The sequence below is a fragment of the Zea mays genome, chromosome 4 (assembly GCF_902167145.1).
Source record: "Zea mays cultivar B73 chromosome 4, Zm-B73-REFERENCE-NAM-5.0, whole genome shotgun sequence".
NCBI classification, from domain to species: domain Eukaryota; kingdom Viridiplantae; phylum Streptophyta; class Magnoliopsida; order Poales; family Poaceae; genus Zea; species Zea mays.
In genome coordinates this window covers 211,466,650-211,489,703 of record NC_050099.1, presented here as the reverse complement: position 1 = coordinate 211,489,703, position 23,054 = coordinate 211,466,650, and the positions used below count along the sequence as shown (strand labels likewise).

Below are 23,054 nucleotides of genomic sequence, written 5' to 3'. Positions count from 1 at the left end.
AACATGTTCCAGGGTCACTTGTCTGTTGGTTTGGTTGTGCATCCTTTTGTGTCTTCAATGTCTGTTCATCAATTGTTTTATTTAGAGTGTTGTTTTGACTTGTCAACACACCGCATTCTTTGCATTTAGTGACATCACTTGTAGTTATCATTCCAAGGTCTGACATCTGTATGGGTATGGAAGAATGGAAGGGATGAAAGGGTTGAGCAAAGACAGATTATAGAGAGCAGAGAAAACCCATCTATCTAAGGTTTTACCTAGCTAACTGATGCTATTGTGGACAAAAGTCACACAATACACCAACAATCATTTCAAAGAAGCAAATCAAACATGAACACAAAGGACAATGAATTCAAGCATACTAGCACAACACAATCCAATTCTACTCATTCAACCAAAACAAAAGGTGAGACAAGGTTTGGAATAAGAAAGATATTATAAAGTCAAGGAGTTGGGTAAGAATTATCAAGGAGTTAGACAAGACATATTTGTCGGTGGCCAAGAGTGGAATAAGCTAACCATGAACTATTAAAGTGAGGATAAATGATACAACCAAGGATATGAAGTGAGTTAGGGAGAAAGTATTATCCAGGAGAGAAGTAGAGAGGCAAAGGTTTAATATATCAAGGTAGATATTGCGCAAGGGTGGCAATACAATGGTACGAAAGCAAAAGTATAAGAATTCAATAGGAAGAAAGCATTATCAAGGAGAAAAGTAGAGAGACAAAGGGTTCAATATATTGAGGTAGATATTGTCCAAGGATGACAATACAATGGCAAGAAAACAAAAGTATAAGAAGTCAAGGGTTATATAGCAATATTAGGGATTAGAAAACCACTTATAATATAATATAATATCGCCATTACCGATCTAGTCGAAAATCTTAATACTAAAGAACAATCCTATCACCTTAGCCAAGAAGTCAAATAATAGATCCAGGGGATCCATAACAAAACTTCTTGCGGAGTGGGGATAAGACAGAGAATAGGGCATCGTTGATAGCTTCGAAAAGGTTTCTTCTGGCAAACTTCGCTTCAAGTTCTGCAATCCTAGCTTGATCATCTTGCAGTGCTTCTCATTAGAACCTTCTGATAGACGAAGAATCAGACAAGAAGGGTTGAAGATAAAATAGACGAGGTTTTATATAAAGTAAGTTTTTATGGAGAAAAATATATCAGGCTTTGAAAGACTGGCTGGGCTTTCCATTTCTAACTAATCTAGCGACCTACGGTCACATTGTTCTGATACCACTTCTGTCACACCCGGTTCTGAGGGGCAGAGCCGGGTGCATAGCATATGTGTGCCAGGATCTATTTCCACACATATGTTGACATCACAAGTGTAATATATCAAAAGAACAATGCATAAAAGCGTAAATAACGATTATATTAACATATTACACTTCGAACAGACATAATGTCTTAACCTTTATTCATCAAAGTACAGCGAACATGGACATCCATCCACAGGAAGATGACCGGGGGTATCACTAGACTAGCATCCATGGAGTTCAGCATCATAATCTTCACCTGCAACTTCTGATCAAAATTAAGCAAGGGTGAGCTCACTTATGGTCGGGGCTCAGCAAGTGGGGGAAAAACTAATGCAAGGTAACAAGGTGAGGCTGAGGTTGAGCAGTAAGCATTTTAGTTGGTCAATATTTTATTATCAACACCTGTCTTACTAATAAGTGTGAATCCCAAGTATTCCCATTAAACAAAGGTACATGAGTATATCAAAAACACTTAAGTGAAACCACTTAAGCAAACCATTGGCAGATCATCGGATCTCGATTTATTTCCATCTTCAAGTTCAATTATCATGTGAGGAGTCCAGGCTGCTCATAACCGTGAGCACGGCTGATATATCAGTTTTACACTCTGCAGAGGTGGCACATCTTTACCCATGAGTCGCGATTCCCTTCTTGCCCGGGTTAGCTAGACCCGTATTCACTTCCGAGGTGAATGGCCAGGGTCTCACTACGAGGCTTCTCCCTAGAGTCCTCATTACGCAAATGCTGGAAATGGTCAAACTGCATAAGGCACACCTACCGTAACCAACTTATAGTCCAGACTACAGGGTAAAGCTTTGGGAACTATGCCCGTATCCAATCTGCCTAAGCCGGAACTATAAGAGCTTGCCAGATGCCCCCGTTCCTGTCGACCACGACCAGCACCCAACATAAGACTTCCCTAGTTATTTAGCCAAGACCAGAGCCATGATAGTTCTCATGGTAGCACTGTTTTCCCGGGTGGTCACTCCATGTTCCAATTAATATGCAATAATCTTGTTTAACCATCGGGTTAACAACAATAATGTAAACTTACCATTTGGAACATTAATATCATAAGCGGGAGTGACTGCATAAAGTTAAGTTGTAGCAATAGCATAGCTACAAAGCTAAAGTATAATTCCCAGGTTTGATCAAGGAATAAGGTTGGAAAGGTTATCTAAATAGGTAACTCGTCAAATTATGCATATATATCCAAAAGAATAAACTTTATTAAATGTATTGTTTGGGATCAAACAGAATATGCAGAGGGAGAAGTCCACTTGCTTTGCTTACAGAAAACTTGAGGTTCTTGAATCTTGATTCTCAAATTTGGGATCAATCACTGAATATCACACAAACAAACAAGAAGAAACAAACACCACTCAATAACATACAACATTCACCATACGCAAAGCTAAAAGAAAACATAACAAAAAGAGCGCTCGCTTTTCAAAAACATTACACGCAAGAGCTATAATAAAAAGGTATTCTTTTCAAAAGTGTGTGATCTATACTTTATAAAATAAGGCATGAGCTTAAAATATCTTTATTAAAATATACAAATATTAGGTTCATCAAATTAATCTTTTATAAAACGTCATATGTGATATGTCTACGATTAAGGGTTTATAAGATGATAAAACATGTAATAACGATATTAGACCTTTTTAACCTTTTAGAAAAGATATATGTTATATCTAATGTTAATGGGCTACTAATCACGTTATTAATTGTAGGAGCATTATGGAGCATATTATAAATATTGTTAATCAATCACTTATGACAAACTACGATATAAGTCTAAATAGGTTTTATGTGAAAAGATCATTATTATTAAACACCTATTTATGGAAAGTTATGGTGTGCCTAATAAATTATGATAAAGGATAATTAATCTACTAATTATCTTTAATTCTATTGTAGGAACAAATGATCTAGATAATTAAAATGAATACTATATTTATTAGTATTAACTATCATTTAAGTTATGACGGTGTGAGCACTTAATTAAGTCATTATTAGAAAAGTTATGTGACATATTACTTTTAAGTTTCTATTTAATACAGCTATACTTAAACATATATAATGAATCTTGTTAAATATGATAACTATTAAATAGGTCATTTTAAAGTTAGAAACAAATTATCTAATTCCTTAGTAAGAAACCTATATTTACCAATATAACTATCAATTTCTTTATTAGGAAAGCATGAGTGTCTAATTAAGTCATTTTAACATTATCATAAATTATACTCTTCCGGTTTTTCTCCTTTCTTTTCTAAATAGAATTTATACGTATAACTAAAAATTGTTTATTTAATTCCTCTAACATTAATATACTAAAAAATAATTATAATTTACTAAATGGAACTTTTAATAACCTATTCATGGTTATTATAACATAAATGAGCATTTTACTATCCTTAAGCAATTAGGTGATATACTTACATTTATTATGAACAGTAAAATCTATACATTTTTCATTCGCCCGGAAATACGTGGCTTAATTCTTATTTCAATTTCTTATATCACTAAAATTATGCTTATATCAATACTAACCAATTATCGCTCTACACACTAAAGCAAAATAAACATTTCTAGTATGAAAATCACTGAAGTAGTGAATAGTGACCGTGCTCATAAAATCATACGTATATTTAAAATATTATCGCGGGTTCAATTTTGGCTACACGCATACATCAAAAATCTCTAAAATTATACACGAATATCGCCAAATCGCATCATCTCAATATTACAACAATAATTCATAAATTAATTTAAAACGTGATTTAGAACATAAATCAACTTTTGGGGTTGTTTTTAACCTTGGATTCTTGCTCAAGCGCAGCGATGAACGTCGACGAGCAGGGAACGGAACCGGGGGGGTTCGACGGACAGGGGGAACGGACGCGAGTTCCGGTCGGGGTGCTGCGTGGACGGCGAAGCTCCGACGGGGAACGCGGACGGTCCGGCGACAAGCTTCACGACGGCGAGACGCGAACAGACAGTGAACGGCGAGGACGAACTCCGGTGAGGCACGACGGTGAGCGGTGGTGCTGCTGAGCGCGACTCCGGCAATCGACGAACGACAGACAGAGTTTCGTCGGCGAGGAGTGAGGGGCAATAGGAGTGAGCTCGGGATGGCTTGGAGAGAGAGGTCCGGCTCCTATTTATAGAGTGAGGAGAGGGAGAGAGAGGGTCGCTGAGGAGGAACGGCCGGCGTCATCAAGCACCAATAATGGCTTTCATCAATGGAGGGATTAATGGGAGAGAAGTAACGGCTCCATTGAAGTTTCCTGAACGCAGAGGAAACGGTCGGGGCTGCTCGGTCTTCGGCCTTGGGCGTGGCGCGCTGGGCTCGGCGTGAGAGCTGCGCGAGGGGTGCACGGCTCGGGTCCAGACTTCCTGGCGGCGCGGTCTGCTGCACAGCTCGCAGGTGCGCGGCTTCGCTCGGTGTTCGCGGACGTAGGGGCGCGCAGGCGAGGTCCTGTCTTTGGGCTGCTCCTGGGCGCTGGTGTTGCTCGGTCGGGTTGGGCAGCGAGGTCGCGCGGCGCGTCGAGGCTCGGGGTCGTGTCGCGCGCTGGTGCTCGGCGGCCTGAGCGCGACCGGCCTGGCTGCGGGCAAGGCGCGGCTGGCGTCGTGCAGGCGCGGGCGGGGCAGGAGCGCTGCTCCTGGCGGCTTGGCGTGGGATACAGGGCGCCTAGCGGCTGCACAGTGAAGAGAGCAGGGAGAGGAGAGCAGGGGGAGGAGAGAAGAAGGTGGGGCCTGGTGGGTGGCGGCGGCTGCAGGGAGAGGAGCGCGCGCGCTAGCTAGGAAGATGGGGAGCGACGGCTGCTGAGTATTGGGCCCCTAGTGGGCCGGCTAGGGTTAGGATAGTTAGGTTTTTTTTTCCTTTTTCTGAATTCAAAATACATTTTTGAAATAACTCTAAAAATCATAATAATCAAACCAAAATTATTTATAACAACATATAAATTCTTAGACTAATATTTATTATATATTATTTATGTGAATTTTAATTTAAGAAGAAATGATTTTCAATATTAAAAATTACTTATGAGTAATCAAAAATCATTCTGAATGAAATAAATAACAAACACTTCAATGGAAAAATTTATTATCATAAATATCATTATTAACTAAATGTATTATTTTTATTTAATGATTTTCATAGTGTCACAACCTCCGCCTGAAATCCACCGTGACTCAAGACGCGTGTTACCGTTGTCGTCGTTTTCTTCTGGAGCGCGCGACCGCTGGTGTCCTCGAGAAGCCGCTCGTGGGAGGTGAACAGGGATCCCTCTATTTGCCATAAGAGAGAGGCAGTCCGCTACAAGGGGTGCAGTAAGGGGCTACGCTACAGAACTAAGAGGTGGCCTGTAGCCCCTAAAAGGAATAGGGGAGAGGAGGGATATGCCTAAAAGGAATATGGGAGAGGAGGGATATGGCGTGATGCTGCGGACAGTCTAAGGGTCTGTTTGGTTGGGCTGTGGCTGTGAAAAAAGTTGCTGTGGGCTGTGAGCTGTGGAAAAAGCTGCTGTAGTCTGTAAGCTGTTAAAAAGCTAAAAACCGTTTGGTGGAAACCACTAAAAGTCGTTAAAAATTCTTCGATATATGTTTTCATAGTTCCATCCGAAAAGCCACTAAAAGCAGGTCCAGAGGTGCTTTCAGATTTGCACTAGAAGAAAGTCGGCTTTTAGAAAAAGCTGCTTCCTTGATTCAGCCCTTTGGTTGGCTTTTGGCTTTTAGGGGGCAAAAGCCAAAGCCAAAAGTCAAACCAAACACACCCTAAGAGACTGTTTGGTTCATAGATAATTGTGCCATAGTTTACCTAAGGTTAATCGTTTAAATTAAAGAACCAATTTTAAATAAAAAAGTTAGATAAAATATAATAAGTTAGACAACAAACCAAATATACTATGGATATAGACGTTGTCAGTTGTCATTGCTACCAACCTCAGGTCACCAGCACCTTCTCCCCACACCCCCGAGTTCGAGTGCAACCGAAGAGCCAAGAGGAGCTGTCCGCGTCGTTTCGACTCCCGCCGCCGAAAGGCCGAGCCCGTGCCCGTGCTCGCAACCCTAATCCCCTTTCCCCGTTGCCTCTCGCCGGGAAGAAGAGGGAGCCGCGTGGCGTCGCCAGCCAGCACGCGCCCCCTCCCTTCCCGGCTCCCTCCGCGCCGTGGGCGAGGCGCATCCAACCCGATCCGCCCTCACCGCGAGGCGGAGGACCTGGAGGGGAGGGAGACAGGTCTGGTGCACCCTCTCTCGTCCGCGCCGGCGAGCGCCAAGTGTCCCCCACAGGTTGGTGTGCTCCTCTTCCTCGTCTCTCTTTACCTTCGAGCCGGCGGCCTAGGATTTTCATTTCTATCGCGTCCTCATCCTAGCTAGGATATTCACTTTCCAAGCATGAGAACATGTTCTTTTCCCATCGGTTCGCGTGGAATGATCAAGGAATTGGCGTGCCTTACTCGGGGCTCTTCGAGATAGGTTATGGTTAGTTTGTGCCATCAGGGAAATGAACCCATTCCTTTCGGATCTGCAGGAAAATTGATCCGGTTTCGTTGCCAATACGAAAGGACCGGACCTAATTTCTCACGAAACCGAATTCCAAAGCAACCTTTATGGGACCTCGACCTCCCTAGAATATTTTGTTGTCTTTAGGGCTAGTTGGGGATTCTAGGGTTTGCTTAATGGGTTGTGTGCTTGCGTGCCTTATCCTGTGGTTCCTCTATAGTGCTTTAGAATTGCATCATCTTGCATTACAGTGCTTCTTTGATGGACTTTTTGAGGTAGATGGTTTCTGTCTGGGCACTTGGTCTGGTTCATAGTTGTTTCTATTTCCTGCATGGCTCGTTGGGTAGGCTAAAATGAGACGTTAGCTGATTTTGATAATTAGTGGAAATGGAAACATGCAATACCATTATGACAACGTGCAATATTAATTAGTGGAAACGGAAATATCGTTATTTTAACAGTTGGGGATGATACCGTTACTATTCGGGAGAATCAGATTTAGCATTGAGAAATCCGAAATGTTGATTCCACTAAAACTTGCTGCTTCTGTTTCTCAACTGGTTTTGCTGTTCTGTTTTTGTCATTTCTTTATTATGCTAGTACATCCTCTGCAAGTGGAGAAAGAATTACCTCTCATTTCTGTTATACATCCTTTGGACTCATTGTATATAAGCTGAAATGTTCCATTTATGGGTATAACTGATTATATAAGCCCAAATTTGCAAAGAAGTCACATGTAACCTCTTTTGGCTTGATAACATCGATTGAACACATATTGGTAGTAATATATGTAATCCTCGCTTACCTGAGCAAGATTAGTTTGGGACGAGCTTCTAAACCAGTAGAATTGGGATAGACTATTTCTAAATTATAGTTAGAGCTGCCTGAAAGAGCGACATGTCACATGATATTTTCATTGCTTAAAAAACTATGTTTGGTTACTTGATTAGAGCTTTGCCAATTGCCATTTTAAAAGCATGTAGGGGTGGGAACAAAACCCGATGTCTGAACCCGAACTACCTGGACTCAGAGTGGAGCTACCCGTACCTGAAATATCCTATTACAATATTGGAAGTAACTCAAGATACCCAGATTTAATTTGGGCAGCTCGAGTGTTGTGATATCATGACTCAAGTGGATTGTGAGATCCTAGCTCAAGGCTTAATAGGATTGATATAATACTCATACCAATAAGGTGTATCTTCTTTTTGGAAGCCTACATTGAAAGAAACTCTAGGCTAAGCGTGTTTGGCCTAGAGCAATCTTGGGATGAGTGACCGACAGGGAAGTCTTCTCGGGTGCGCATGAGTAAGGACAAAATGCGTACAAAAGACTCACATTGGTCTGTGGGGATGGTCTATGATTTTAGAGGGCTGCCAGGAGTAAGTACCGCTGGTCTGGGAGTGAATAGGGTGTGTTACAAATGGTATCATAGCCGACCCTCGCGGTTTCACGATCATGGCATGGCATATGATGACAATAGACATGCAGACATGGCCAAGGGGGAGGTTCCTGGCTTGGGGTTGACCGACAAGATGTCGGTCTTTTAAGGGGGGAGGATTGTGATATCATGGTCGGATTGTGAGATCCTAGCCCAAGGCTTATGTTGGGGCGGAGGCCAAACCAGACCTCGATCAGCACCGCGAAGACTTGCCCCCTTGTCTTGAGTCTTGACTAACCATACTTGAGCGCAAGCCTAGGATAGCCGGACCCTTCGTCGAGCAAAACTTTGATGTAGCCTTCGACCAAGCAACTAATCTCGACCGTGGCGATGACCGGTGCCCAAGCGAAAGCCCAGGCGCGGGCCAAACATTGAGGTCGAGGACTTTGCCCGCCACGACTCCAGGGGGCACTCAACACAAGCTACGTCCCCGTGAGGAGTGAGGGGTCCCAATACGCGAAGGCCACGGGACGATGAAGGCTCTAGGGAAGAAGACCCGCTTGGGTCACCAGCCTAGTTTTGGGGCTCCCTGGCGGGCCCACAAGCTACGTCCCCGTGAGGAGTGAGGGGTCCCAATACGCGAAGGCCACGGGACGATGAAGGCTCTAGGCAAGAAGACCCGTTCGGGTCACCAGCCTAGTTATGGGGCTCCCCGGCGGGCCCATCTGGCAGTGTAACCAGAGGGTAAGATTGTGAGTGTATGTGTCCACTGGGCGCTACAGTGTTGTAATTACCCTGTTACACAGAATATTCTGGTAATGTAGTTGGTAACTGGGGGTACGATTGTATTTTGGACCACCTACACTGGGTTACCCTATAAATACCCCTGTCCTGTAGCTGGACGGGACACGCATAACGAAACGGTACAATTCCCTATCTAACGTATTGTTTTGCGCTATGCTCCCCTTTCTGTCTCTGAGTGTTTGGGTCCACCTGTCGGTACCCAACAACTTAATAGGATTGATAGAATACTCGTACCAACAAGGTGTATCTTCTTTTTTAGAGGCCTATCTCGAAAGAAACTTTAGGTTAAGCTTGCTTGGCCTAGAGCAATCTTGGGATGGGTGACCGACTCTTCTCGGTTGCGGATGAGTGAGGACAAAATGCGCACAAAAGACTCGTGTTGGTCTGTGGGGATGATCTATGATCCTTGGTATATGAACTGCCCATAATACCCGAATTTTATGTTTGTGTGATCTATGATGTGTATGAGAGTATATGTTTATCAGTTTGAACACATTTCTGTTGTTGTTGAAAACATGTGCTGTTTGGTACTTTGGTATTTGCTAGATGTGTGATTGGTTATATATTTTTCCTCTATTAAATGCTGGAAAAACTTGTTGTTTACTGCTTTAAAACACCAAAATTGTCTATTTTGCTGGTTTTGTCAAATTTTGGGTACATCAGGTATACTCGAATTATTGGTAGTGTTCTCTCGGGGGCAAAAGTCGGGTATCAGTTTGTAATGCCAACTTGAACATTTGGAAGTTTGGGTTACCAGAATGCAATATTTGGAAGTTTGGGTTACCCGAATGCATCATGTGCCTACTGTTTTTAGTTTGGGTGGATTGTGTAGGTCATTCATCCAGCATTTCTGGAAAATGTACATTTGCTCTTTTTCATTCTGGATTTGAGTTTATTCATTCATCTGAATTTCTAAACATTAATAGTGGTCATGCAGTTCTTTTAACGTGTCAGCAATTCTCATTGTCCCTGAATTGGTTAAAATTAAATAAATAACTCACTTAAGTCCATTGCTGCAACTCTGTTGGATATCTGGTGTGGGGATATGGGCCTACTTTTTTCTTTTGGCGTGTTTAGTAGCTTCTTCTGAATGCTCCACCTACAGGCTTGGCTGAGGAAGACCCGTGCTCTGTGGGTCTTGGACACTGCTTCACCATTTACCAAGTCTTGAGTTATTGCTCCGTTGTTAGACAAGAAATCAAACTCTCTGGCCAAACACAATGATGGCACAAGCCTGTAAGAAGAGGAGAGGAGTTTATATAAGCACTGAATTGGGAGGCTCTGATACAGATTCTGATGTTGAGGGAAGCAAACCCTCTAAAAAATCTGGGGTGACATCAATTTCTACATGCGAGCATCAGTCATCTTATAATCTCAAGGCTGCAAGTATGAAAAGTAGCAGGATGATAAGGCTGTGTGGAAATATTGTAAGGAAGCTCATCGATCACAAAGGTGGTTGGCTTTTCAAAGATCCTGTTGATCCAGATCTATATAAGATTCCTGACTACTTTGATGTTATCCGCAACCCAATGGATTTGGGTACTGTTAAGAATAAACTCACAAAAAAGAAGTATGTAAGCATTGAGGAGTTCGCAGCAGATGTGAGGCTAACATTTTCAAATGCTATGAAGTATAATCCTCCAGGCAATGATGTACATGCTTTCGCTAGAGAATTGAATGAAATATTTGACTCAGAATGGGAATCAGTAGAAAGGAAATTTAGAGGCCGAAACCTTGTTCAAGAGCAGAAGACAAAGGCCATAAAAGTTCGAGCTATCGTGGATTCGAAGTCTACAGTTGCTAGAGGGCAGGTTGCCTGCTCAAATCCTAAATCTTTGGCTGCAAGAGGGCCAGTACCTTGCTCAAATTCGTTTGCAAAGAAGACACTGACAGATGCATTATCCTCCAAAGTGAGACCACACATGTTCTTATTCACTTGATTTGTTTCTCTGGTGGTAATGTGATTTTAAAAGTACTGCTATCTATTATTTGTACAGGTAAAAATCAAATTTTCCGTGCGCAGCTCTGCACATACCTCTTCCAAAGGTGTCAATGTCATAATTTCTTACTTATATGCATTACATGACATGCTTTTACCCTAAGGTTAATTAGAACTCATTGTTGTAATTGTTAATGCTTTCTTTTTCATTCAGATATACCTGTTCAAACAGCTGGTGTCAAAGAGGGGTCATTAAACCACTCTTTTCCTACCGGCAACAAAGAGGCATATTTAAATTGCACTTTTCCTTTTGCTAAGGTATTGGGCATGAGTTACCTTCTCAATCTTTTTGACTCATTATTATCTGTTCACAGTATAAACAAATTTGTAACTCATCTAAAGCTATATTTTCTAACTTTAGGAGAATGCTAAAATTTCAAGTACACGAGAAACTGAGCGCAGCTCTGGTTCAACTGGTATGTTGAGCATTTCTGCACAATGTTATTCCAGGGTTTCTGTGTTGCTAATATACTTGAAATCCTAGGAAATGATTCATGGTCTTGCAATGACATTTCTACTTCGCCTATCGCCTCCTCTGTACAAGGTTATTTCACATGTTCTCCCTTAATTTATCTGCTTATTTTTTAATTCCTATTACTGGAATCAATGAAAATTTAACATTTAGGAGCTTAGTGTACTTGATTTTGTCCATATAATTCTTGGCTAATGTACTGCTTGCTCTCATGTGAGTTCCAGGTGAGGAAAGTTACCTTTGTGATGAACCTTTATCACCAAGCAGGGCTCTTCGTGCAGCAATGCTCAGGAGTCGTTTTGCTGGGACTATAGTGAAGGCTCAACAGAAGGCACTTCTGGATCATGTAATATTCCAAAAATATATGCTGAACTTTGTGATCTTCTATTTGGCTTTGCAGAGGACAAAGCTTATCTCTGTGCAGTGATGCAGCTGTTGCTGACATGCCGTTTTGATGCCCCAGGGGAAGAATATAGACCCTGTGAAATTGCAATTGGAAAAGGAGAGGCTGGAAAAGAGGCAGCAAGAAGGTAAATGTCATATATAATTGTGATCTGGATCTGTTTTTAGTACCTCTAGACTTCCTGAGAAGAAATATCTGATATAGGTGTTCGTCTGTCACTGAGACTGGTGTAGACTTCTTACCTAGACTGGTCCTGTCTGAGGGATAGTTTTGTATTAGTGAAACAATTTTTAAATAAAAGTACTCATAAGCTTTCTTGACTCTTCGCTTTGAGAAACCATAACTTTGCACCAATGTCCCTGGTGAAGTATCAGCAGTGTCCCGAGTTTAGCGTGATGTCACGTTGATTTGTACTTAGTGGTGAAGAGACTAAGACAAGGCATGCTGTTTTGGCCTGAGTGTTTAGATTCTGCAGATTGATGTTTTGTATCAGCACTAGGCCATTAGATAGATACAAGCGAAAGACCCTCAATTATGGACATGATGAAAAACTGTGTTAATAAAATCTTTTTACTTGTTTTACATCCTGGATGAAAGAAACACAATGCCATAATATTAAATTGCTTGCCTTGACCACTAAAGTTGATGGGGCTGCCTATTTATATAGGCAGGAGCAGCCTATTACAAGGGGGATTCTACTCGGTTACAACTTTCCAAATTCCCAACCGACTTCAATTCTAAATGATCTGGACACATGCAATCCTGTTTTGTTTTATCTTTAATCTCTAATCAAAGTCGGTTTCTAATCTAGCCAAGACGATTCTGGACAACCAAGTCCATAGCGTATTTATAACATATTCTAACATCCCCCTCAATCATGACTTGCACAAGTTAAATTGTTTCTAAGTGAAGCCAACTTTTGCATAGTCAGTGCCTTAGTAAAACCATCTGCATCTTGGTTCTTTTGTAGATATAGTTTTTACCTCCAAAAGTCCTTAAACTACTCTTTCTCCCATAAAATGAAAACCAATCTCAACATGTTTCATACGGCCATGAAACCTGGATTTGTTGTAAGATTGGTAGCTCCAATGTTACACACTGGATCCTTGTGACAGGAGGACAAGGACCCTTTTGGTTCCTATAGAATACTGGATCCACATCAACTCTGCTTTGGAATTAGCTATGGCTTTATATTTAGCTTCAGTGATTGACCGGGAGGCCGAAGACTATGGGCTGCTTGCGAGCACTCTAAGATACTAGATCTCTACCAAGATATACTACAAAGCCTCTTGTTGAGCGTCTATCGGGCCTGTTTGGTTCAGCTTTTATCTGACCAACTTTTCTAGAAATCTGGCTGTGGGGAGAATCTGGCTGTGGGGGGAATCTGAGTATCATTACGATTACGTGTGGAGGAATATAAAGTTGTTCATAGGGCTCAGGATCTAGAAAGTGACGGATTCCTACTATTACAACGACTCAACCGATTATGTGTTTATGTTGATTTTGTATGATTTTTGCCCCCAACGAATTTTATATAAGCTGGCTGGAAAGCTGAGCGTTTGGCAGTCCGCAGTAGCTTTTGGTGGTCAGAAGCTGCTAGAAGCCGAAACAAACAGGGCCATCATCTATGTCACTTGGCCAATTTGCATCAGAGAAGGCACTCACAATAATGGAGGGATACTTCACAATTTTAAGACCATGTCCAAGAGTGAACCTTTTCTCGAAAAGCGCAGGAGAACTGCGCCCCGTTATATTAAGAAGGAAAAGGTCTGAAAAAAACAGACCAGGTACAAAGACTCCCTTACGGAGGTCTAAAACTCAGAAACCTAAGAAGATCCATCTAAACAACCTAAAAAAAACACTATGAGCCAATCCCCGGGATTGAGGCAGTAAGGAGGGCCAAACTCTTGGCACCAGCCAGCTCCCACATCTCTCTTTCTTCCTCCGCTATTCTGATGGCTGTTTCCAAGTTAGGAGAAAGACCATCAAATACACATCAATTTCTGTGGTTCCAAATTGTCCAAAGCCCCAGGATAATTAATGAGTTGAGATCTTTTCTAGCAATCTGTTGCAGCTGGTCACTGCAGCTTTTCCACCACTGCATGACATTTTCTTCTCCAACCTGAGGAGTAAAACTTTGGAGGTTGACCTGTCCAAGCAGCATAAACCAGAAGTTCCTCGCAAAGACACACCCTACAAGTAGATGATCTATAGTCTCAGGCTCTTGGTCACAAAGGGGGCATCTCTCAGGATGATTGGGACCTCTTTTTTGTAGCCTGTCAGCTGTCCAGCACCTTTTCAAGGCAGCTAACAAAAGAAAAAAATTGCATTCAGGAGGCGCCCAGGAATGCCAAATTCGCTCCCAGTGATCAAAATGAGTGGATCCAATAAATAGTCCATTATAGTCTGCTTTGGCAGAATATTTTCCATCAGATGCAATACTGAAAATGTGCTTATCATTACACCCTGGGTAAATATTGACTGAAAGCAAGTTTTCTGATAGGTCAAGAAAATCTGCAAGCACCCTGACAGTAAGCGCACCCTTAATATCAGCTATCCATTTGTTATCTGCAAGAGCGTCCTGAACAGTTCTGCACTTTCTGTATTGCTTGGGAACAGCCACAAGCAATCTAGGAGCAAAGTATTCTATTCTTTTTCCAAAAATCCAATGGTCTTGCCAAAACAAGGTTGAAGCACCATCTCCAATTTCAGTATATGTTACAGCTGAAAAGAAGGATCTAACCTTTTCAGAGAGGTGTATATGTAGGAATGCCCATGGCTTAGAAGGTTCAGTTTTGGCCAACCACAACCATCGCATTTTAAGGGCCCAACCCAATTGTTTTAGGCTGAAAATACCCAGCCCTCCCAACTCAATTGGTCTACAAACCCTTCCCCACGCCACTAAACAGTGACCACCTCTAACCTCTCTTCTTCCTTTCCATAGGAATCCTTTCTGATTTTATCTATAGCCTTGAGAGCTCCTGGAGGCAAATCAACAGCCATGGCGAGGTAAATAAGTTTTCCTGTCATCACATATTGGACTTGAACCATTCTCCCAGCCCTTGATAGTAACTCAGCTTTCCACCCAGGTAATTGATCAGCAACTTCGTCAATAATGGGCTGCACTTGCCCTCTGGTTAGCTTCTTTAGTGACAGGGGCAAGCCGAGATAAGTGCAAGGGAAGGAAGAAACCTGGCAAGGCAGCTGCTGCTGCAGGACTTCCATCTCCCCAACGCCGCGACGGATGGGATAAACACAGCTTTTCTGCACATTAGTTTGCAGCCCCGAAGCTTCCCCAAAAAGCTTCAAAATGTTGAGAACAACTTGAATGTTTTGATCTTTTGGCTGTAAAAACAATACCACATCGTCTGCAGAGGGATAGCCTATGTTGCAGTGGCCTGGTTGATAGTGGCTGCAGCAGCCCCCTTTCCTCTGCTTTAGAGACTAGAAAACCAAGTACATCCATAACCAGTATAAAAAGCATTGGTGACAACGGGTCCCCTTGTTTCAATCTGAGTGGAGGAGGTTGCCAAAAGACCACTAAAGATGTCTCTCCAAATCTGTCCAAAACCTAGTTTCTGAATAACTTCTAGAAGGAAAGCCCAAGAAATAGAGTCAAAAGCCTTTGTGATGTCGAGTTTCAAGAGGATTCTTGCTTTCTTTCGGTGATGAAGAAATCTGGCAGTTTGTTGCACAAGCATGAAGTTATCTTGAATGAAACGGCCTTGAATAAACGCACTTTGTCGAGGTGAGACCATCTCCTGTAGTTTTTGAGCCAATCGGTTAGCAAGAACCTTAGGGGGTGTTTGGGAACAAAGTTTTTCTGCAGTATTGAAGCAATACTGTAGTATTGAGCAATACTATGGTATTATATACTTTGAGGTGTTTGGCAACTCATCTGAAATCTCTGTATACTAAACTGTAGTATTGTAAATACTGCATTTGTTTTGCAGTTTTGGAAACTTTGGTCTCAGCCAAAGTTTTTCCCAAACACCTTGACGTATTGGATACTATTGTATTCGAAAACTGAAGCATTGTAAACTGTAGTAATGTCATGACTAAAGTATACTTTAGTATTTGAAAAACTGCAGTTTGGAAGAACTGTATTCCCAAACAGGGCCTTAGTTGTTAGTTTTGCCATGCTGTGCACTAAGCTAATAGGTCTGAAATCCTTGACCTCTTCAGCTCCCTCCCTCTCGAGGAAAACAAAATGAACTAGCCTAAATGACGACTTGCTAGTATTGTAAGGACGAAAGTTAGGTCATCGAAACCTTAAGGAAATGATAGTCAGGAAGTTATTGAAATAACTTCTCAAGAGAATATTCGAGCAACTTGGTGGGTGTGCAATTTATAAGGTACGCAACAACAAATGCTTCATCCTAGAATTTGTGGCATTGAAGCATGCACAAGCAAAGATAGACCAATCTCTACTACGTGGCGATGCTTCCTTTCAGGAGGGTCTTTTGCTGATGAACATGGGGACAAAACACTAGGTGTGAAGTACCTATCTTGGTGAAAAACTAGTTAAGACGTTGGTACCCACCTCCCTAATCACTTTGGAAAACAATGATCTTGGTGTTCAAGCAACAGTCGACCATGTTTTGAAATTTAACAAACTTTTCAAACACTTCAAATTTAAATTTGAGCATATAGACCTAGGTGAACTTTTGCTGAAATCATCAATAAAATTGACATGATACTTTTTTTGACCTAGACTTGGGAGCAGGACCTTATACATCGAAAGCATAATTTTAAGGGGTTTTAATGAGACATTTGTTGATGTAGGATAGGGAAAGTTGATGATTTTTTGTCTACTGATAGGCATTATAGACAAACTATATGGACTCACTAGAACACGAAATCTTATTTTGGCTAACTAACTTCTGAATAATCTGAAAGGACGGATGACCAAAGGGATTATACCATTGGTGAGGGGACATCTTGATGATGTTGAGAGCCCCTCGCCGGAGACTTGTTAAGGGGTAGAGACTGTCTTCACATCTACCTTGGAGCAGGACCTTTCTCATGTCTAGATCCTTAATCAGAAAGTGATAAGAAAAATATTCAAGTGAGACAATTGTCTTTGGAAAAACAATAAAGTGAGACTAGATTCTGTGGCATGAGGAATGTGTAAGACATTGTTGAGGTATAAGGCTGTCTCCCGCAACTATCCTATTCCATCTCCTATTTCAAACGTCACTCTGTAAATAGTGTAATCTACAGTGCAAATCCCCTATTTTACACGATCTGCTGCGAACAGCCTAAGTTTTAATAGGGATATCAATAACAACATGACTAATGTTACCAATATTCATACCTGCTCCATTGGCTTTGAGGATCTGATCTCCCCCCTTTTACTTGTTCTGAACTATGAGCTTGTCTAGGTTAGATGTAATCTAATCTATTGCCACTATATCAGTGTACCAGTTCGTGTCGACACCATAGCCACCATAGGTGGCCGCAACTGTAGTCTTGATATCGGAGTTGTAGCTCTCATCATAGCAGTATCAACAATCGAGGGCAATATGGCCTACTTGCAGCAGACTTGACAAATCTTGTCAGTGCGCCGAGCTTGTGTATGTCCATCAGACGAAGATGACGATATACGTTGGTGTCCATGACCACCAGGAGGACCACCATGTGCTCTACCTCGATCACGTCCGTGACTGTGCTTGTTGTTTCCGCACCCTCACAACATTATCAGAAGTTTGATGGTCTCCATGAAGTAGATCCATTTTGGCGTCGAAGTTGAGAAACTGAGAGGTGGTTTGAGCTGCGTGACCTGCTCAACATGGGCCACCAGTGCAGAGACCACCAAGTTGCACTCCATTAAGTCCTACCAGAATGACGAGACAAGTTCTTCATCATCAACAATCTTCTTTGCAGATGCCATCTTATTTGCAAGAGATTTCATCTTGGCAATATATTCAACCATTGTCATATTACCTTTTCTTGTAGTTCCTAGGGCAACACATTCACGGTTCAGGCTCTTGATTGTGACACATAGGTCTTTTGCAGTTCACGGTTCAGGCTCTTGTGAGACGTAGGTCTTCTGTAGTTCTGACCACACCTCATGGGGTGTTTCGTGGATGGCAACATAACCCATGACTTCTTGAGTAATGTGTGTCATGAGGAAGCCAAGGATCGATTGTTGAGCGCGATCCATCGGATGTACTCCGGGTTGACGTTGTCGATCATCTTGCTTGACGGAGTTCTCGTTGGGTGCTACAATTGTGCCATCTAGGTAGCCTTGTAGCTGCATATCTCTTAAGGATGGGTAGAACTTGTGTTTTGTGAAGTGCAAAGTTGGTCTTGTTGAGCTTTACAACAACACTTGGCCCTAGGAGAGGCGTTTGTACTGCAGAGCTGGGTGGAGGTGGCTTTAATACCATGAAAGAAATAAGGCATCAGAATATTAAATTGCTTGTCTTGACGTCTAGGCTCAGTGGGTACGTATATTTATATAGCCAGGAGCCGCCTATTACAAAAGGAATCCTACTCAGTTACAACATCCCAACCAACTATACTATAAGTCTATAAATGATCTAGGCACATGCAATCCTGTTCTGTTTTATCTCTAACCTCTAATCAGAGTCAGTTTCTAATTCAGCCTTTTAATCCAGCCTAAGAGGATCCTTGGACTACTAAAGCCGTAACCTATGTATAACATAACACTGGAGTGGTAAGGCAAGGCTGGAGGGCAAGGCGTCGTGGTCGCCTTGCCTTGAGTGCAAGGCATGGGGAAGAGGCCGAGGCGCTGCGCGGGGAAGATAGGCAGCAACAGCGCGCAGAGTGCGGCGACGGCGGCACACAGGTCCTGCTTGCGGCACGCAAATTGTGGCGCTGCACGCAGGTCCCGCTGCACCAGCATGCAGGGTGCAGCGGCTGAGGCGCGCAGGTCATGGCGGCGGCGGCGTGCAGGGAGGAGAGCCGTGGGGAGGGAGGAGAGCTGCCTGGAAGGAGAGGGAGAACGGCTGGCGGCTGAGAACTGCTGGCGGCAGCTGAGGAACTGAGGGGTAGATATTTGTGTTGGGTGAGGTAACTCTAAAACTGTTGGGCTAGACTGGGCTGACTAGTGGGCTTCTTTATTTTTTCTTTTCTTTTATCTGTTTCTCTCTTCTATGCTAAAATAGGCCTACTAGGTCTTATAGTTGTGCTAGCTTGCTTATTAACTTTGAATTAGTGATATATAAATAATATTTTGTCTAATTTTTATATTTATATATAAAATTTAGGCGTCGCCTTGCCTTACGCCTTTTTGCTTAAAAGGTAAAATGGGGACGCTCACATTAACTCGCCTTACCACATTAATAACTACGGTAACAATAGGCTTAATATGTGTAATCAATAACTGGTATCTGCCTTGCAGTCAACTCAGCAGTGTTATTAAAAAGGCACTTAAGCGCCTTTTAAGCGCTAATGAGGTGGTAAAGCGCTGTAACGTTTCACGAATCGACGTAAAGCGCTTGTTTTAAGTGCTAAAGCGCCACTTTTAAGCGTTAAAACGCTCTGGGCCATAAAAAGGCCACGTTTTGTCGCTTTTCAGATTTCCAGCCCAGCCCATTTCTCCTAACTTAAAACAGGGATCTCCTTCTCCTTTGGCATGCAACGTCCTTCTCCAGCCGTCACGGACGTGCCCCAGCCGTCACGGACCGCGAGTTTGCTCTGTCCTTCGGCGTCCCTAGGCTTCGCCGCCGCCGGTAAGATCCTTCTTGAGCTCGCCGTCTCCCTCCCCTCCTCCCTGCGTTGCTCCCTACTCGCGGCCACGCTCGGCGCTCGCGCCGTTGCCTCCATGCGTTGGCCATGCTCGCTTCTTGTCCTACTCAGGCTCGCCGCCACCACCGCCGCCGTCTCCCTGTGCTGCTCGCCACCGCCGCTCCGTATCTGGCTATCTGCCCTGCTCAGCGCTCGTGCTCGCCACTCCAGTGCTCCAGCTCACTGTCCCTTTGCTGCTCACGCTCGCCACTGCCTCCCTTTGCTGCCACTGTCCCTGCTCTCATCCTTCTCCCTTTCCCTGCTGATCTGGTCACAATCTCCTCTAATTTTGGTTATTATGATGATGAAGAAACAAACAATAGTGCTGGCTATGGTGATGAGCAAGACAAAGACAAGAATGATGGTGGTATAGATGATCTGGATGATGGTTATTGAGATATGATAGAGGGAGATTGAGTAACACTTGTGTGCTTGCAGTTGTGGACATTGCATTCCACTTTAGTTGCTTTTGTGCTATGTTTGTGCCTTTGTGGTTGTGGACATTGCATTCCACTTTAGTTGCTTTTGTGGTATGCTTGTGATTGTGGACTATTGAACATTTCATTCCACTTTTTTTGTGGTTGTCACTTGCTAATTGCTATTAGTTGAACACTTGAACTTGTGTTATTGTGGATTTGTGGTAGTGTGGCTATGGACATGTTACATTATTATGTGAATTTTTGTTATATTCATATTTTGTCCATGTTTAAAAAGACGTTTTAAAGCTCGCTTAAATGTTTTAAAGTTAAAAAGTTCTCATGAGCGCTTCAACGTTTTATCGCTTTAATAACCTTGCAACTCAGTCACAGTCCACTGGGTCTATGAGCTAGTTTTTGGTAGACTAGTTACAGTCAGGATTTGAGAACTTCAGCTATTAGGCTATGGTCAACAGATCATGCATATGACCATGCAAAGTACTCTTTTGTACTGTAGACTGCACTGTTTACATAGTGTGGTTTGAAATAGGAGATGGAGATAAGTAAGCTGTTGGAGCCTTAGTGCATGGAGATCAGTGATCCACATGCTCAAAACATGACCTGCCGTTTACTATCACTAAATTTCTATATGCCTCTTTTGAATTATCATATTTTCTTTTTTCTTGTTGGTTTTCATCCTTAGTCTACTTGACTTGCTTGGGACTAAATGTTTTTGGTGGGGGTTAAAGATGGGAACCTGGTACTGAAGGCATGTTATAAACTGCGCTGAAGTTAACTTCCTGAGTAATTCTTCTTTTTCACTTGTAAGGTGAGTTGAGAAGTTGACATTATCATCTTCCGACCAATTTGTGCTGATGAAATTTCCTATTTACTTCTATGTGCTCTTTAGACATGATCTATGTACATATATCGCTAGAATAATAGGCATCTTGAGGTCGAGAGTTCTGTTTTGAGGGATTGAAAATATAATCAGTACTTTGCACATTCGGTCAAGAAGCTACATTATGGCATATTGAGAAGCTGTGATTTTTTTTATCATCTTTACATGAGCTATGCCATTCCTGTGGATGCTAATATGGGTACCGCTTCATTTTGTTTTCATTGTAATACAGAGAAAGCAAGGATTGAGGCTCAGGTGAAGGCTGCTGAAGCAGCTGCACAACAAAAGTTTGAGGAAGAAATGAGGGTGAAGCGAGAGCAGGAAAGGGAAGCAGCACGGCTGGCAGTACGCATGGTACAACCTGCTTGCGGTTTTCTGACCTGCAAGTTTATATGCTTGATGGTATGAAGGGATAAATCTCCTCTTGTGCAGATGAAGAAGACTGTTGATATTGACAACAGTGACTTCCTAAAGGAGCTGGAGAACTTCAGCAAAACGTGGCAGTCGAATCCACCTGGCAAATTAATCGTGGATTTTATTGATGGGGACTTGCCACCGGGGTTAGGGAGCCCTCTGGAGAGGCTTGGCCTGTTCATGAAGAACGATCTCGAGGATGAGGTGGAACAGGAAGTCGAGGACAGCGCATCACCCTCGATGGACGTTGACATGAGGAAAGATTTAGCAGGGCATGAAATGCAAGACAGCATATCACCCGTGAAGGTCATTGGCACGAAGGATGACTTCCAGGGAGCGGACATTAACACGAGGAAAGATTTCCAGGAAGACGCAGCAGGGCATGAAATGCAAGACTGCATATCAGCCGTGAAGGTTATTGGCACGAAGGATGACTTCCAGGGAGCTGTAGGGCATGAAATGGCGAACAGCCTATCACCATCCACTTTCGTTGACACAAAGAAATATTCCGAAGGGACAGAACATGAGATGGTGGATAGCATATCGCCTTTGATGGATCCTAACACCGAGGAAGGGGAGATCAGCTGCTGACGTTAGCTACACTTGTCATCCACATCATTTGTTGAGTTCGTGAGGCAGACATCCTTGCTGGGTTGTTGGATTAGGCGACATCATAAGCAGAGTGACGAAGAAACGCTATTCCCCTCTGGTTGTGTCGTAGAACAATGTGGAGAACATGTGTCAGCCGAACTGAGTAGTGGTTTTGGCTTTGTTGCGGTTTTTTTTCCTGTCGTGGTCTTGTCAGTCGGGCACTCCGCTGTATGCTGGGTTACCTGAGCTCGTCAGCTGGATGACCTGTATAAAAACATGATGAAATTAGGGAGGGGTTAATTTAGTGCTAGTATATATTGTAGGTGTAGGACTGTAGGAGCTTATGGTGGAGCCGGCTGCAGCACACAAGCTATAGCATTGTTCTCAGATTTGGTCAGCGCGCCGTAGTACCTTGTTACTGTATTCATTCTAAAACTTGAATAAAATGATGCCAGTCGCACAAGTTACTGTAGGAGTAGCTATGACATGTTATTTGAAATACTGTGTTCGGTTTATTCGATGAAAGTGACGCTTCCTGAGTTCATTTCTTAAAATTTAGTGGAATAAGTTTATTTCTCATATTAGCAATAATTATATGCCTACGAGGAAAGGTGCGGTCATGTACGAACTCATCTTAACTATATATTTCTAAGAAATGAGGTGACGATAACTATCAGGTTTCATATATTTCTAACAGTGGGGCGGCCGAATCAAGCAGAGTCAGGCTAAGACATATTTTGTCCTTCAATAAAAGCTCAAGACAAAATTACTGAGTTTTTATACATTTCCTTATTATTAAACTTTGGTAATGAAAGATTTTATAGGAGCTCCTAACATCTTTGTCTACAGTAATTATTAAACTCTCATGTCTACAGTACACAGTCGATACCAAGTATAGGTTGGCCCGGCCCGGCACAACACTAGCACTATTAGGCACGACACTATTAGTAATCGTGTACAAGTTAAAGAAGAATGTGAGTTGGAGTCGAATCCAGATTATTGATATAGTAGATGATGATAGATTACCGGAGATCCTATCACTTTGACTGGTTTTTTTTTCTAATCTGACTAGAAGTCAGTAGCCCCCGAGCGTGAACCGTGAAGTCACAAGAGGTCGGTATAATTTC

General features: G+C 42.5%; 1 protein-coding gene and 1 long non-coding RNA gene across 2 annotated transcripts; both read left to right on the top strand.

Annotated features, from left to right (window-relative positions):
• The first annotated feature begins 6,227 nt into the window (after positions 1-6,227).
• Positions 6,228-22,399, top strand: LOC100383886 (uncharacterized). The gene is made up of 10 exons (NM_001346823.1): positions 6,228-6,578; positions 10,082-10,886; positions 10,974-11,022; positions 11,130-11,233; positions 11,337-11,391; positions 11,460-11,519; positions 11,672-11,793; positions 11,911-11,977; positions 21,155-21,276; positions 21,355-22,399. The coding sequence occupies exons 2-10, from the start codon at positions 10,197-10,199 to the stop codon at positions 21,925-21,927; spliced, it is 1,842 nt and encodes a 613-aa protein (NP_001333752.1). The 5' UTR covers positions 6,228-6,578; positions 10,082-10,196; the 3' UTR covers positions 21,928-22,399.
• LOC111591370 (uncharacterized) lies at positions 11,984-15,241 on the top strand. Its single transcript, XR_002750555.2, has 2 exons — positions 11,984-14,859; positions 14,940-15,241. It is a non-coding gene; the product is annotated as an uncharacterized lncRNA (long non-coding RNA).
• Positions 22,400-23,054: the final 655 nt, after the last annotated feature.